At 40.9% G+C, this 13,126-nt stretch overlaps 1 protein-coding gene across 1 annotated transcript in view; it reads left to right on the forward strand.

Annotated features, from left to right (window-relative positions):
* The window catches only part of inpp5f (inositol polyphosphate-5-phosphatase F), a 161,879-nt gene that overhangs the window by 45,124 nt on the left and 103,629 nt on the right, over window positions 1–13,126 (forward strand). Inside the window, exon 2 of the mRNA XM_078413517.1 lies at window positions 2,990–3,070. Within this exon, the coding sequence (XP_078269643.1) occupies window positions 2,990–3,070 (81 nt within the window). The remainder of the gene's footprint in view (window positions 1–2,989; window positions 3,071–13,126) is intronic.

Below are 13,126 nucleotides of genomic sequence, written 5' to 3' on the forward strand. Positions count from 1 at the left end.
CCGCTCCTCCAGCCTTTGTGCCGTGGGCGGCGCCTCCCGCAGCCGACCTTGGATGGCTTGGAGGATACCTTCCCCTCGCTCCTCCTACCGGCCCTTTGCCCGGTATCTGCTGGTCTGACTTTCTTCCTCTTTCAGGTTCCCGGTCTTTGGGGACGATAAGCCTCAGGCCCACTCCAGTCCTGCCTGTTGGGGTCTGGCAGCCGCCCGCGCGGCCACCATGCGGGTTTCCAGTTCTACAACAGCGGCCCCTTGGGAAGGCTTACAGAACCTCACCTTGCCATTCTCAGATTTGGGTTAGGTTTATTATTGTCATGTGTACTGAGGTACAACGAAAGGCTTCCTTTTGTATGCTTTCCAAACAGATCGGATATATACCATAGGTTAGACACAAAGTAACTGAGCGGGACAGGCAGCATCTCTGGATAGAAGGAATGGGTGACGTTTCGGGTTGAGGCCTTTCTTCAGACTGAGCCGGGGAGAGGCAGAAACCGAGACCAAGGTTAAGGTGTGAAAGCAAGACTTCAAAGGGGATAAAGCTCAAGGAAAATGTAGATCATTGCTAGCTAGGGGAAGATGACAACGAAGCATACAAAAATAAAGTTTAATCAGGAAGACGGTCGGACTGGTCGGAGAACTGGGATGGGGATTGGGAAAGCAAGGGTTAGAGAAGTCGATATTCATAAACCGCTTGGATGTAAGCTGCCCAAACAATATATATTCCATACTTGGATACAATCAAGTCAACCAAAAACGATTGATGTAGCAAAGATAAAGAGTGCAGAACATAGTTCTCCGCCTTGTAGCACATTGCAGCACATCAGTTCCTTACAGCGGTGGGTGTCTACAGCACTGTTCTGTTGTTCAATCTATCCTGGCCTCTTAATGACGGGCCTTCCCTTTTTGTTCTGTGTCCTCCCCTTTCCCTACAATCGCCCCTTTCTCTCTGACCGAAAAATCGGACTTTTTAAACCCCATTATCATGAAGGGTCATTGCTCTGAATCATTTACTGTTGCTCTCTCCACAGACACTAATGCAGAGAGAAATGTTCCAATTTTTAAATAATTGCAGACAGCTTGAAATGAGTTACGAGTAGTGCATGTGTCATTTTCCCCATGGATTTCTGCAAGGTTTTTAAGTTTGCACATGGCAGCTTGGTTTTTTAAAAAAAACCCTCATAGAATCCAAGGGAGACTGACAGATTGGAACCAAATCTGGCTCAGTGTTAGAAAACAAAAGATAATGGTTGGTGACTGTCTTTGGGACTGGAAGGCTGCTACCAGTGGAGTCCACGTATGCACGGGGACATGGCAAGGAAATTTGTAGATTATTAAAGAATGGCCAAATGATTGAGAGTGGAGTACAGAGAAAAGCTTCTGAATGCAATGTCATGTAGATGGAATTTCATCCAACACTTTGCTGCCCATTGTCCAAACAATCAGTGGAGTGTAGGAGAATGAATATGGGGAGGTGTAACAAGGGAATGTACAATAAATGGAAATAAAGAAGGGTGTGGAGGAGCAGAATTATCTTGAGCATATCTGTAGATGCTTAGCAAGACTGGTTAATTATATGTTTAAAAGGCACATGGGATGCTTTTCTTTTCCTGCTATAAGAATAGAAGAACAGGGAACTTGTACAAGAAGAGTATACTGTGCTAATTGGATCACTGCTCGTGATGCATACAATTGTGGCCTTTTGATGTAATTTGTACTAGACGATCGCAGAAGGGATCTACAAACATGTCAGGACTCTTGGGCATGAGGAAAGATTACATAAGCTGGGGTGATTTTCTTTGGATGGAAGGGGCTGGTAGGTGTCAAATTGAGACCTAAACGATGTTTTCTGCTGAGTGGCAACTTGGGGGCAGTAGGAGGATGGGTATCCTACTGATGAAGGATCTCAACCTAAAATATATTCTCCTGAGATGCTGCCTTGCCCTGAGTTACGCCAGCACTTTGTATCCTTTAGTGGTATCAACCAGCATCTGCAGTTCTTTGTTTCTACAGGAAGATGAGGATAATTGAGAGATGAGGAAGAGAATTGTCTAACCATGTAGGAATAGGGGTATGAAATATACTGCCGTGAAAGGATGGGATTCTAATCATGTAGTTTGTTAACGTGTCCATGAAGAGCTGGGCCCTGAGGCTGCATATCAAATGTTAAGGGTGGGATTTGGTTGAGTAACTCTTTCTAAACTGGCACAATGTATTACTATGATTAAATGGGAAAAGGCTGGTTGTCTTTTGTTATCTTGTCCCCAGCAGAAAAATTCCTGTTGTGGAATAGGCAGTGCAAACGTTCATTACTGTTAACCATGGAACCATTCTGCTATTTGTCCTGTGGCACATAAAAATTCTGAAGGATCAAGACCAATGCATTTTGTGGCTTGTTTCTCAATGACTCCTTTTCAAATAGCTGAGGTGGAGCGTGCTGCTGTTTAAAGGGTAATGAATGACTTTTGCTGGCCGGTTTATCATCCTGTCCTTGGAGCTGATGGCAGGGCATGCAGCCAGCGCTCTCACTGACAGCCTACCTCTCTTGACAGGATAACTTACACCAGGATTTTTTTTCACCACTGTAACCCTGAGGCAAGCTTGACTAAGACACTTGTCTGGAAAAATAACCTGCCTATTTGATTTCTCTTTTAAATGCCTTTGTACGCTTCTTGTGAATATTCTTCCCTCAAATGTGCTATAAATTTGGTTTGAATTGAGTAGGGATGATTTTTGTTTGTGTATTTATTCAAATTATTGCTTGAAATCGCAGCACTTTTTCGACAGTCGATATTGTAAAGATTTATTGTATTATAATACATCACTTGGTCTGACTTTCACTGAAAGCATTAAGCACAGTTTAATTTAGAATTATTTCTTCAACCACTAAGTCATTTGAGTTCTTATCAATTCCGCTGTGTTAATGTACTTATTTTATTTCTGTGTCCTGCTTTTATTTGCATATAAACTAAAAAATATATATTTTTCTCAACAGCCACTGATTTGCTGCTGGCCTGGAACCCGATTTGCTTAGGTCTGGTGGAGGGAGTGATTGGGAAGATTCAGCTTCATACAGGTAAGGCTCTACTGAAGACAGCAGTAATACTTTTGCTAAATGCTTCCTTATTTTGAGGATCTTGCAAATATTATCGCGCACATAAACTGTTTTGTAGAATCTGGCATTAGAAGATTTTTGTTAGAATGCAGGGCTTGAGATACGAAATCTGCTCAATGCATCTATTGCATTACATTTTCATTTAGTTTGATTTGTAGCTAGCTTTTTAGAAATCTTGGAACCTTTGACCAATAGCAACTCAAACCATTTATTCTGGATTTGATTAAGTGCCTGTCAATGCTGCAAGAATGACAACCCATCCATTCATCACTCATTTCAATCAGCGAGCGATGTGCCGCCATTTATATTCAATCTGATCAGATTACTGGATAAGAACATAAGAAACAAAAGCATGTGCAGGCCACTCTGTACCTGTCTGCCGTGCGTTATGATTATGGCTGGTCTTTTACCTTGGCACTAAATCTTCTGACATTTACCTAGAATTGGTCTTTGCTATCTTAAATCTATGGGTCTGTCTTGAATGTGTTCAGTGACTGAGACTTCAGTCCTCTGGGGTAGCAAATTTATTCCCACTGGGCAAAACAAATTCCTTCTCGTCTGCCCTAAAATGATGATTTCATAATTTAGAAACAAACATTAAAATATGTGACTAGGTGTAGGTCATCCAGCTCTTTAAGTCTGCTCTGCCATTCAGGATGATTGTTGCTGATCCTCTAATTCCTACCACATTCTTACAGTCTTCCCATACTTGATCACGTTCTGTATCTGCCATGTCTTGGCTCTCATTTTGTCTAAAACGCCTTGAAGCCTCTGTGCAACCTCTTCCCAGTTCAAAATCGCACCCAGTTTAGTGTAATCAAATGTTGACAATATTTTGTGTCTCATCCAAATCAGTGATATATAGTACGTACAGCTGAGACCCGTGTACTGATGCCTGTTTTATCCTAATAGTTTGCAACTGCCTTCCTGAAAGAGCTTATTGCATGTTAATATACTCTTCCCTTTTTTACAATATGCTTTGAGTTAGCACAAACGATAGACTTTCTGGGAGACAGTGACTTTGCGTAAGTGCAGTGCTCACAAGCTAATTTGTTTTTAGCTGTTTATTGTTCTCCAGGGAGGAAGATGTAACTTGCCTCAATATTTCTAGTCTAAAGAGTGGGCCAAAGCTTTGCTCTTACAGGAAAGGGTTACAGGTGGGAGTTAACTCAGCTTTAATGCATGTTGAGGTAGGATCTGGATTCTCTTTCCACTAATGCTGCATGACCTCTTATGTAGTCTGTATTAGGTGCATACATGGAACAGCTATTTAGGGAAGATATCCAGGAAATATGACATTTCCCCAGGGATATTGGGAAAGGCAAAGTTGCAAAATCAATTGTGCAGAAGATTTTTGTTAGTTTGCGAAAAGATAATCTGGCTAAAGCTGTTTCTGATAAGATAGTTCCACTGCAATTGATTTCTGCTTGTCTTGATGACAGGTTGCCTATAGAAACAAAACATTGGAAGCTATTCTCTCAGTTGGCCCCCCATGGAATATTAGAAGCTCTGTAGGACACCCAACAGAGAAAGGATGCCCTTCAGTTCTTTAAATTGTACAACGTTTTAATAATTTATTCTCCTACTGTGCTCATGTTAAACACAAGTGACCTGCGTATCCCTGATTAATTTCAATAGAAAATATTGATTTGCTTTCTGCCTTCAAATACGCCTTCAAATACTCTTTTGCCTCCACTATCTTGGGTAGAATTTGTTATCATGACATTGTCATTTTAATAGACTGCACTTGTTTCATAGATTCATAGGTTTAATATGCTATTAATCTGTTGCATTAATTTGTGCCTGGAAAACGCTGCCACGGGAGATGGTGGAAGCAGATGGAATAGCAACATTTAAGAGGCACTTGGTTAGTTAGGCATGTGAGCAGACAGGGAATGAAGGGATATCTGCTATGTAAGGCAGATGGGATTCATCTAATTTACATTTGAAGGCAGCACAGACATCGGCTGGAGGTTAATTGTGATTAGTAAGGGCGTCGGGGGAGAAGGCTGGAGAATTGGGCTGAGAGGGAAAGATAGATCAGCCTTGATTGAATGGCAGAGCCGACTTGATGGGCCAAATGGCCTAATTCTGCTGTGGACTTATGAACTTCCGTGTCACGATTACATTTTCTACAGAACAAATTTCTTTTCCTTCATTTTAACCAATCTCCTACCTTGGAGATAAACAGACCATCCATCTTATTATGCTCATCATGATTTTATAAACCTCCAAGGTCGTCCCTCGGCCTCCTTGCTCTAGAGAAGTCCCAGCCTATGTAGTCTTTCATAACGCTAGCCTTGCAGTCCCAATAACATTCTTGTGATTTTGTTTCGGCATGCTCACTACCCTAATCACATCCTTGCAATGCGGTGACCAGAACTGCACACATTATTCCAGGTGCAGTCTCACCCCTGTCCTCTGCACCTATAACATGTCCTTACAATTGTTGTTGGTGCCGCCAACAAACTCAAGCAAGTATGCTGCCTTGACCACCGTCTCTACTTGTATTGCTACTTTCACGAGCTAGGTACTTGTACATCTAAGTCTCTGTTCTACAACACTTCTTGAGGCCCCCATCATTCACGTGTATCTCTTCCCCTAATTAAACTTTTCAATGTATCAATTTGTACTTGTCTGTATTGAATTCCATCTGTTATTTCTTTGCCCACTTTCCTAGTTGATCAAAATCCTTTTGTAACCTAGGACAAAAATTCTGTGCTGTGCACCACGCTATAGATTTTGATGCCATACACAAACTTAATAGTAATCCTGGATGAAGATTAATCCATAATAAATTTATGCGCCAGATCTAATACTTTCCAGTCTAAATTGGTCTGTATTTCTGGCCGCCAAGTTAATACAAGGATTGCAATTTAGTAATTCCACCGACTACACCTATTTGACATTTAATTTACATTGGTTTTCATGATGAAAGGACTATCATGGATATTGCTTTGAATAATTTTTGGTAAAGAATTTGCAAATTAATCTCAGCAAAATTAAATTGTTAACTTTCTTAAAATGCCATCACATTTTATTTAAACAAATAAAAGTAATGCATGCTTTCAGACTGAAGGGATTAAAATCTCTAAGGGAATGGATTATTGGATATAATTGGTATGAAAATCACCCACATTTGGTCCTTGGATTGCTTGTAAAAGTGGGAAGTAAGAGATGCTCTGAAAGAAATCTTCTCATGGAGGGGGTATACTCGATGAGTTTTTCCCTGTGGTAAAGACTACTTCTGGGGCCTCAGGCAAAGGAAGGTGTATTTTCTGAGCTTAGTCATAGAGTCACACAGTTTGGAAACAGACCCTACGACCCAACCTGCCCACACCGACCAACGTATACACCTGCCTGCTTTTGGCCCATATCCCTCTAAACCTATCCTATCCATGTACCTGTCTAAATGTTTCTTAAACGCTGCAATAGTACTTACCTCAACTACTTCCTGTGGCAGCTTGTTCCATACACCCACCGCCTTTTGTGTGTGTAAAAAAAACCCCAAAAAACTCCTCGGGATCCCATTTAATCTTTCCCCCTTCACCTTAATCCTATGTCCTATGGTTCTCAATTCCCCTACTTTGGGCAAGAGACTTTGTGCGTTTACCCGATCTATTCCTCTCATGATTTTGTACACATATATAAAAATCACCCCTCATCCTCCTGCTATTTGATCGGCTACACAATGCTAGAAGGAGGTTTAAAAGTGCTTGCACTGCTTCATGGTCTGGATGGGATGCATCCTTAGATTTTGTTCTTTGGGTGTTGTATCTTGGTTGCCATGTTAAAGGTGGAATTCAATGCAATTATTTAAAGTAGTGTGAAACTTTGCACTTTTGTCACTGTGCTGGAGTCACTCTGCGGGTCAGGCAACATCTCTAGAGAACATAGGAGACTTTTCATTTGGGACCCTTCAGATTAAATGTGTTGGGGTGTGGAGGAGAAAGAAAGTTAGGGGAGAGAGCTGTTTACTGTAACGTCACGTAGCATCTAAAGAACAGACAAATTTACCTTGCAAATTAAATGTCTGTGCTGCAATCTGAAGGGTCTCGACCCGAAAAGTCACCCATCCCATCTGTCCAGAGATGCTGCCTGTCCCGCTGAGTTACTCCAGCTTTTTATGTCTGTCTGCAGTTAAGCATTTGGATTTCATTTGTGAAAAGAAACGCAGTAATATTTATATACATTGGTAGATTTTAGTTTTGAATATTGACAAGCGTAAAATTTTCTCGCATGCCAGTGGTGAAAAGCAAGTTACTTGTACGCTGTGCAACAATGCAAAAGCACCATGGAGCTGGTTATTGATATATTCTTCAACGCCCAACGCAATGTAATTAGGTTTTCAGTATATTTCCCTTCCACCTACTCTGGGTGTAATTCTGTGTGATAGTGTCTCATTATAGTGACAACTCAATTTTAATAGAAGAGCTTGATTTGCTGTGTGCCCATTCTTGTTACATGTTGTAATTAAAGCCCTTTTAATTTATAGGTATTTTGTCTCCGTGTTGTCTTGTTTTATAATTACAACTTTTGCGCTCTGTTGTTAATTAGTTCCACCCCAAGTAGGAGAAGGATGGAAACAGTAGGCTGTAGATGAAATTAACATTATATTGTGCCTTTTCCACTTAAAGTCATTGGGAACCCTGCATACACTGACACAAGCATACTATAGTATTTGTTTCTGAACAGCTACTGAGATTAATTGTGGTATTGCCAACAGCATAATTTTGGTCTGTTTTTTTCCCGCCTGACAGAAAGTGTTTCATTCATGGTGATTAAGCTGTTAACTATTTTGGAGTTGACATTTGCATTGTGCCAGGAGATTCACTAAATCCTGGAGTCCAGGTTCGAATTGGGCAGTTCATGTTTGTTTTCTTATCATTTTTCTGATTCTTGGACTATCTCCAAATGGAAATTGGAGCTTGTGGCATCTTGATGGAGTGTCTGTCTGGCATTGTGTGAATTTTAAGATAAAAGCCAATGTATTTTTCTTTCCAGATGGAAGTGCCAAAATATGTTGAATTGTTATGGGTGGGTTGGAGGTAGAAAGACGTATTCCAATTTGGTTATGATACAAATCAACTCGTGTATCGAAAATTACCTGGGTCTGTTTCAATTTGCCTGTCACCACAACAGATAAACAGATGCTATCTTACTCTCCAGTGCTCTGGACCATCTGGATAGTGGAGATACGTGTCATTGACTGCAGCTCAGTGTTCAACAGTATCATCCCCTCCAAACTCATCACTGAACTCCAAGACCCGGGCCACTGTACTGACCTTCGTAATTGGATCTTTGACTTCCTCATCAGCTGACCGTGATTCGTGCCGATGAATAATTAAAGGTGGCGGTGGCGCAGCGGTAGAGTTGCTGCCTTACAGCAAATGCAGCGCCGCAGACTCGGGTTCGATCCTGACTACGGGCGCAGTCTGTACGGAGTTTGTACGTTCTCCCCGTGACCTGCGTGGGTTTTCTCCGAGATCTTCGGTTTCCTCCCACACTCCAAAGACGTACAGGTTTGTAGGTTAATTGACTGGGTAAATGTAAAAAAAATTGTCCCTAGTGTGGGTAGGATAGTGTTAATGTGCGGGGATCGCTGGGCGGCGTGGACTCGGTGGGCCGAAGGGCCTGTTTCCGCGCTGTATCTCTAAATCTAAAATCTAAATAACATCACACTGACCATCACAGATGTATCTCAGGGCTGCGTTCCTCAGGCCCCTGTTCGACCTTCCTGCAACTACGACTATGTTGCTAAGCACCACTCCAAATACGTCCATAAATTTGCCGGCGACAGTGCAGTTGGTTAAATCACGGGGTGGTGATGAATCTGCATAGAGGAGAGAGCGAGTGGGTCGGAGGTTGGCGGGATCAGCAGCTTCAAATTCCTGGATGACCTGTCCTATGCCCAGCATATTGATATCACAAAGAATGCACACCAGCGCCTCTACTTACGTTTAAAGCAATTCAGCAGGCCGCCCAATACTCAGACTTTTACTGGTGTACTGTAGAAAGTATCCTGACTGGTTTTATCATGGTCCAGTAATTCCCAAACATAAAACACACGTCCTGTTTTATGCGCACTTTCTTTGAGAAACTGTGTTTTGTGTGTAATTTGATTTGTGACTCTCTGCCTGTGATGGTCCTACATGCAAGATTTATCACTACCTGCCCTCACTTGTGCATGTTCCAATAGACTAGAGTTAACTTGATTTAGAGGCAGGACTTGATGCTAGTTACATTTTTCCTTTCAAAGGGGACGATCAAGATATAATGTCCACTGTTTAATTCCAAATGAAGGTTGTTAAAAAGCATATCGGGAAGGAACACTTGTCCTACATTATGGCATTTGGTGCAGATTAATATAGATACATGTAGATGAAGGTTTGTTTCTTATAATTTTATATTCTTCTATAGGGTCTCTTCTCAGTCTCCAGTGCTCAGAGAAAATAGTCCAAGTCTGTCCAACCTCTCCTTGTTGCTAATATCTTCTAAAACGAGACAGTATTCTGGTAAACATTTTCGGCACCCTCTCCACATCCTTCCTATAATTGGGTGACAGAACTGCACACTGCTCCAAATGCAGCCTAACCTAAGTACCATAACGCTGCAGCACGACTTCCTGACGCCGTATACTCAATGAGCAATGAAAACAAGCGTAGCATAGGCCTTTTTTATCACTTCGTCTTTTTGTGTTCCACTTTCAGAGAAATACAGAGGGTCTTGTACTCCAAAATCCCTAAGTATGTAGGGAAATTGGCTTGGTAAATGTAAAAATGGTCCCTAGTGCGTGTAGGATAGTGTTAATATGTGGGGATCGCTGGTTGATGCAGACCCAGTGGGCCGAAGGGCCTGTTTCCGTGCTGCATCACTAAACTAAACTAATCCCTCTGTACATCAATGATAAGGGTTCTGCCAATAACTGCATACTTCCCCCTTGCACTCGACCTCCCAAAGTGCAACACCTCACACTTGCACAGATTAAACTCCATCTACCATTTCTCCACTCAGATCTGCAACTGATATATATCCTGCTGTATCCTTTGACAGCAGCCTTATGCAAATTATCTAACCAACCCATCTATATTTACGTCCATAGACACAAAAAGCTGGAGTAACTCAGCGGGTCAGACATCATCTCTGGAGAAAAGGAATAGGTGACGTTTCGGGTCGAGACCCTTCAGACGTTTCAGGTTGAGACCCAGCATCTGCATTTCCTTCCAACACTATATATTTTCGTCCAAGTCATTTAGAAATATTACAAACAAGAGGTCCCAGTGCTGATCCATGCGGAACACCGCTGGTCACACACCCCCAGCCAGAATGACACAATTTCTCCCCTGGCCTGTCTTCTTACACTAACTATGATATCTTGCACTAAATGTTGTACCCAGTATCCTTTATCTGTATCCGTGGACAGCTTGATTAAAATCACATACAGTCTTTGATTGGATAGTATACAACAAAAAGCTTTCCCCTGTACTCTGTACACGTGACAGTAATGAACAAAGCTAAACCATGGATAAGTCATTTCTGAATTCAAGCTCCTGGAACATAGTAATTCACATGGATGGTTTAAAAGTTTCTAAGGACAGAACCCAGACATCCAAAGTTAGTGATGTGAGAGTTGACAAAAATGTCCCAATTAATGGACAGATTCAGGTTTGATGTGCCAAATGACGAAAACCTGGTCTGAAAGCATCCTTCGATCTCGGTCATATTTGTGCAAATTAAAGTAGTTGATATCGGATGCAAGCAATTAACATTGTACCATTATCTTGCGTGGCACACGAGACCGTCTCAAGGTCACGTGGGTTTGCAAATCCCTTGAGTAGCATCTACTCGGACAGCACTATTTGTTTACAAAGCTGACCTTTTAAATTTTAACTGAAAACTGTTTGCCATTTACATGAGAGTGGGTTTTTCCTGAAGACTAGTTCTCGCTTGAATTAATGCCTGCAATATCCATATAATTTTACATCTCTGATTAGTTTCCATTTTGTGTTTCAAGTGTAAAATTAATCCATGGTTATTGTATGTGTTTGGCCAGTCCAACTATTGCACAGCAGTTGAGCTTGAGGCATTCCAATCGTTACAGGCTGCAGTTGATGAGCGTTGCTTTAAAACCAATTTTTTAATCTACAGAAACTTGTGAAAGTAGGACTCATCATTTTTGTTGGACTAGATAAAACCACACCAATAATAATAATAATAATAAAAATAATAATAGGATTGATACACTCATTTCCAAATATACTCAAATCCAGGCTAGTGATCTTGACAACATTCTGTAGCTAATTGCTGTGTTGTGCAAACAGACATGATGACAAACCTAATGGATTTGCAGTTTACACTAAATGAACATTTGGTTTATTAATGAAACCGCGTGAAAAGTTGAAACTGTGTATATATATATTTTTAAAACAGCTTTTTTCCAGTGAATTTTGGTTCCATTGGATCATCCAAGGATCATTCTATTTTTAAGAAAATAAATCTGCATGATAATTTATGTTAGCTTGTGATTCATTCAACAAATTGCAAACAAAGAAATCAAACACCTTAGTGAATGGAGACACTGTAATAGCTGGTGATTACTTTAACAAATATTCTTTCAAAATATCTCATTTCGGCAGGAAAATGTTCTTTGCATCAGAGTTGCCCTTTATTCTGGATTTTGACTTTTTTTAATGCACTGGGTCAATGAAGGAAAACGACCCACTTGTGCTGCAAATAAAAATGGATTGTGCTGGAAATACACAGCAGGACCACCAGTACCTGTGGAGAGAAGAATGTTTTAGCCTTATGATAATAGTTCATTGAATTAAATCGCCACAGATGCTACCTGCCACTTTATTTCAAACTTCCAGCAACTCTTGGGTTTTTTTTTTTATTACCAACTTAAGTGGAAGATAGACACAATGTTGGAGTAACTCAGCGGCATCTCTGAAGAGAAGGAATGGGTGACGTTTCAGGTCAACCCCCTTCTTCAGACTTCGGTGTAAACCAGCATCTTCAGTTCCTTCCTAGCAACTTAGATGGAATGTTTTACCATTTCTAAGGAAATTCCATGTCATACATCATACTACTTGCATGGTCTTGCTGAACACTTGCCATCTTGCTATCTGATGTACATTTTTATTTCAAAAATAAATTTTATTCATAATATACATACAAAGCAAAAACTCTTCATAAATTCTTTGTGTTTATAAGTTCATTAGTCTAATGTTCAGTCATGACCCCATCTCTCTTTGCACAAAACACCCTTGCCTCTTGTGGCCCTCACTGAACTCATCTGGTCTACGTTTTTAAAAGGCTAAGGGTTCACTGATGACAAAAGTAGGTAATTTGTCCATCCACCTTAAGAAATATTGGCACTTTTGTGTCAGTGCAAATATAAGTTCAGTGACTACAGTTTAATTGGAAAATGGCTTGTCACACAGTCAGATTTTTCTGTGTTGTGCATGCCTTGAGGGCTGTGGTTCTGAGGAGGGGAGTCAGCGGACTGTAAACTTTAAATTCAAAATCCCACTACTAAAGGCAATCCAACCATTCATGTGAAATGGTTTGTGGAAAAACTAGCAGTTTATTATATTCAATTTAGACAAAATGCTGGAGCAGCTCAGCGGGACAGGCGAAATGATGCTGCCTGTGATAATGCCTGTGATAATGCCTGTGATAATGCCTGTGATAATTTGTCGTTCGGTACCGAAGTACCGAACGAAACTACATAGCAGTCATAGAAAAAAAAAGAAGAAAAAAAAAGAACACAAGACACATAACCCCAACACAAACGCCCATCACAGTGACTCCAAACACCCCCTCACTGTGGGTGAGAGTGGGAGAATCAAAGTTGAAAGGAAATTCCTTTTTTGTTGCCTTTGTTACTTATATCAGCCATCTGCCAATCACCTCCTCACCTGTCTACTTCAACCAATTGCCAGACTTGTTCCAACCTTGCCACTTTCTTTCAGCTTTTTCTTCCCTGCCATTCTGATAAAGGGTCCTGACCCAAAA

Source organism: Rhinoraja longicauda, chromosome 16 (assembly GCF_053455715.1).
Source record: "Rhinoraja longicauda isolate Sanriku21f chromosome 16, sRhiLon1.1, whole genome shotgun sequence".
In the NCBI taxonomy this organism is placed as follows: Eukaryota; Metazoa; Chordata; class Chondrichthyes; order Rajiformes; family Arhynchobatidae; genus Rhinoraja; species Rhinoraja longicauda.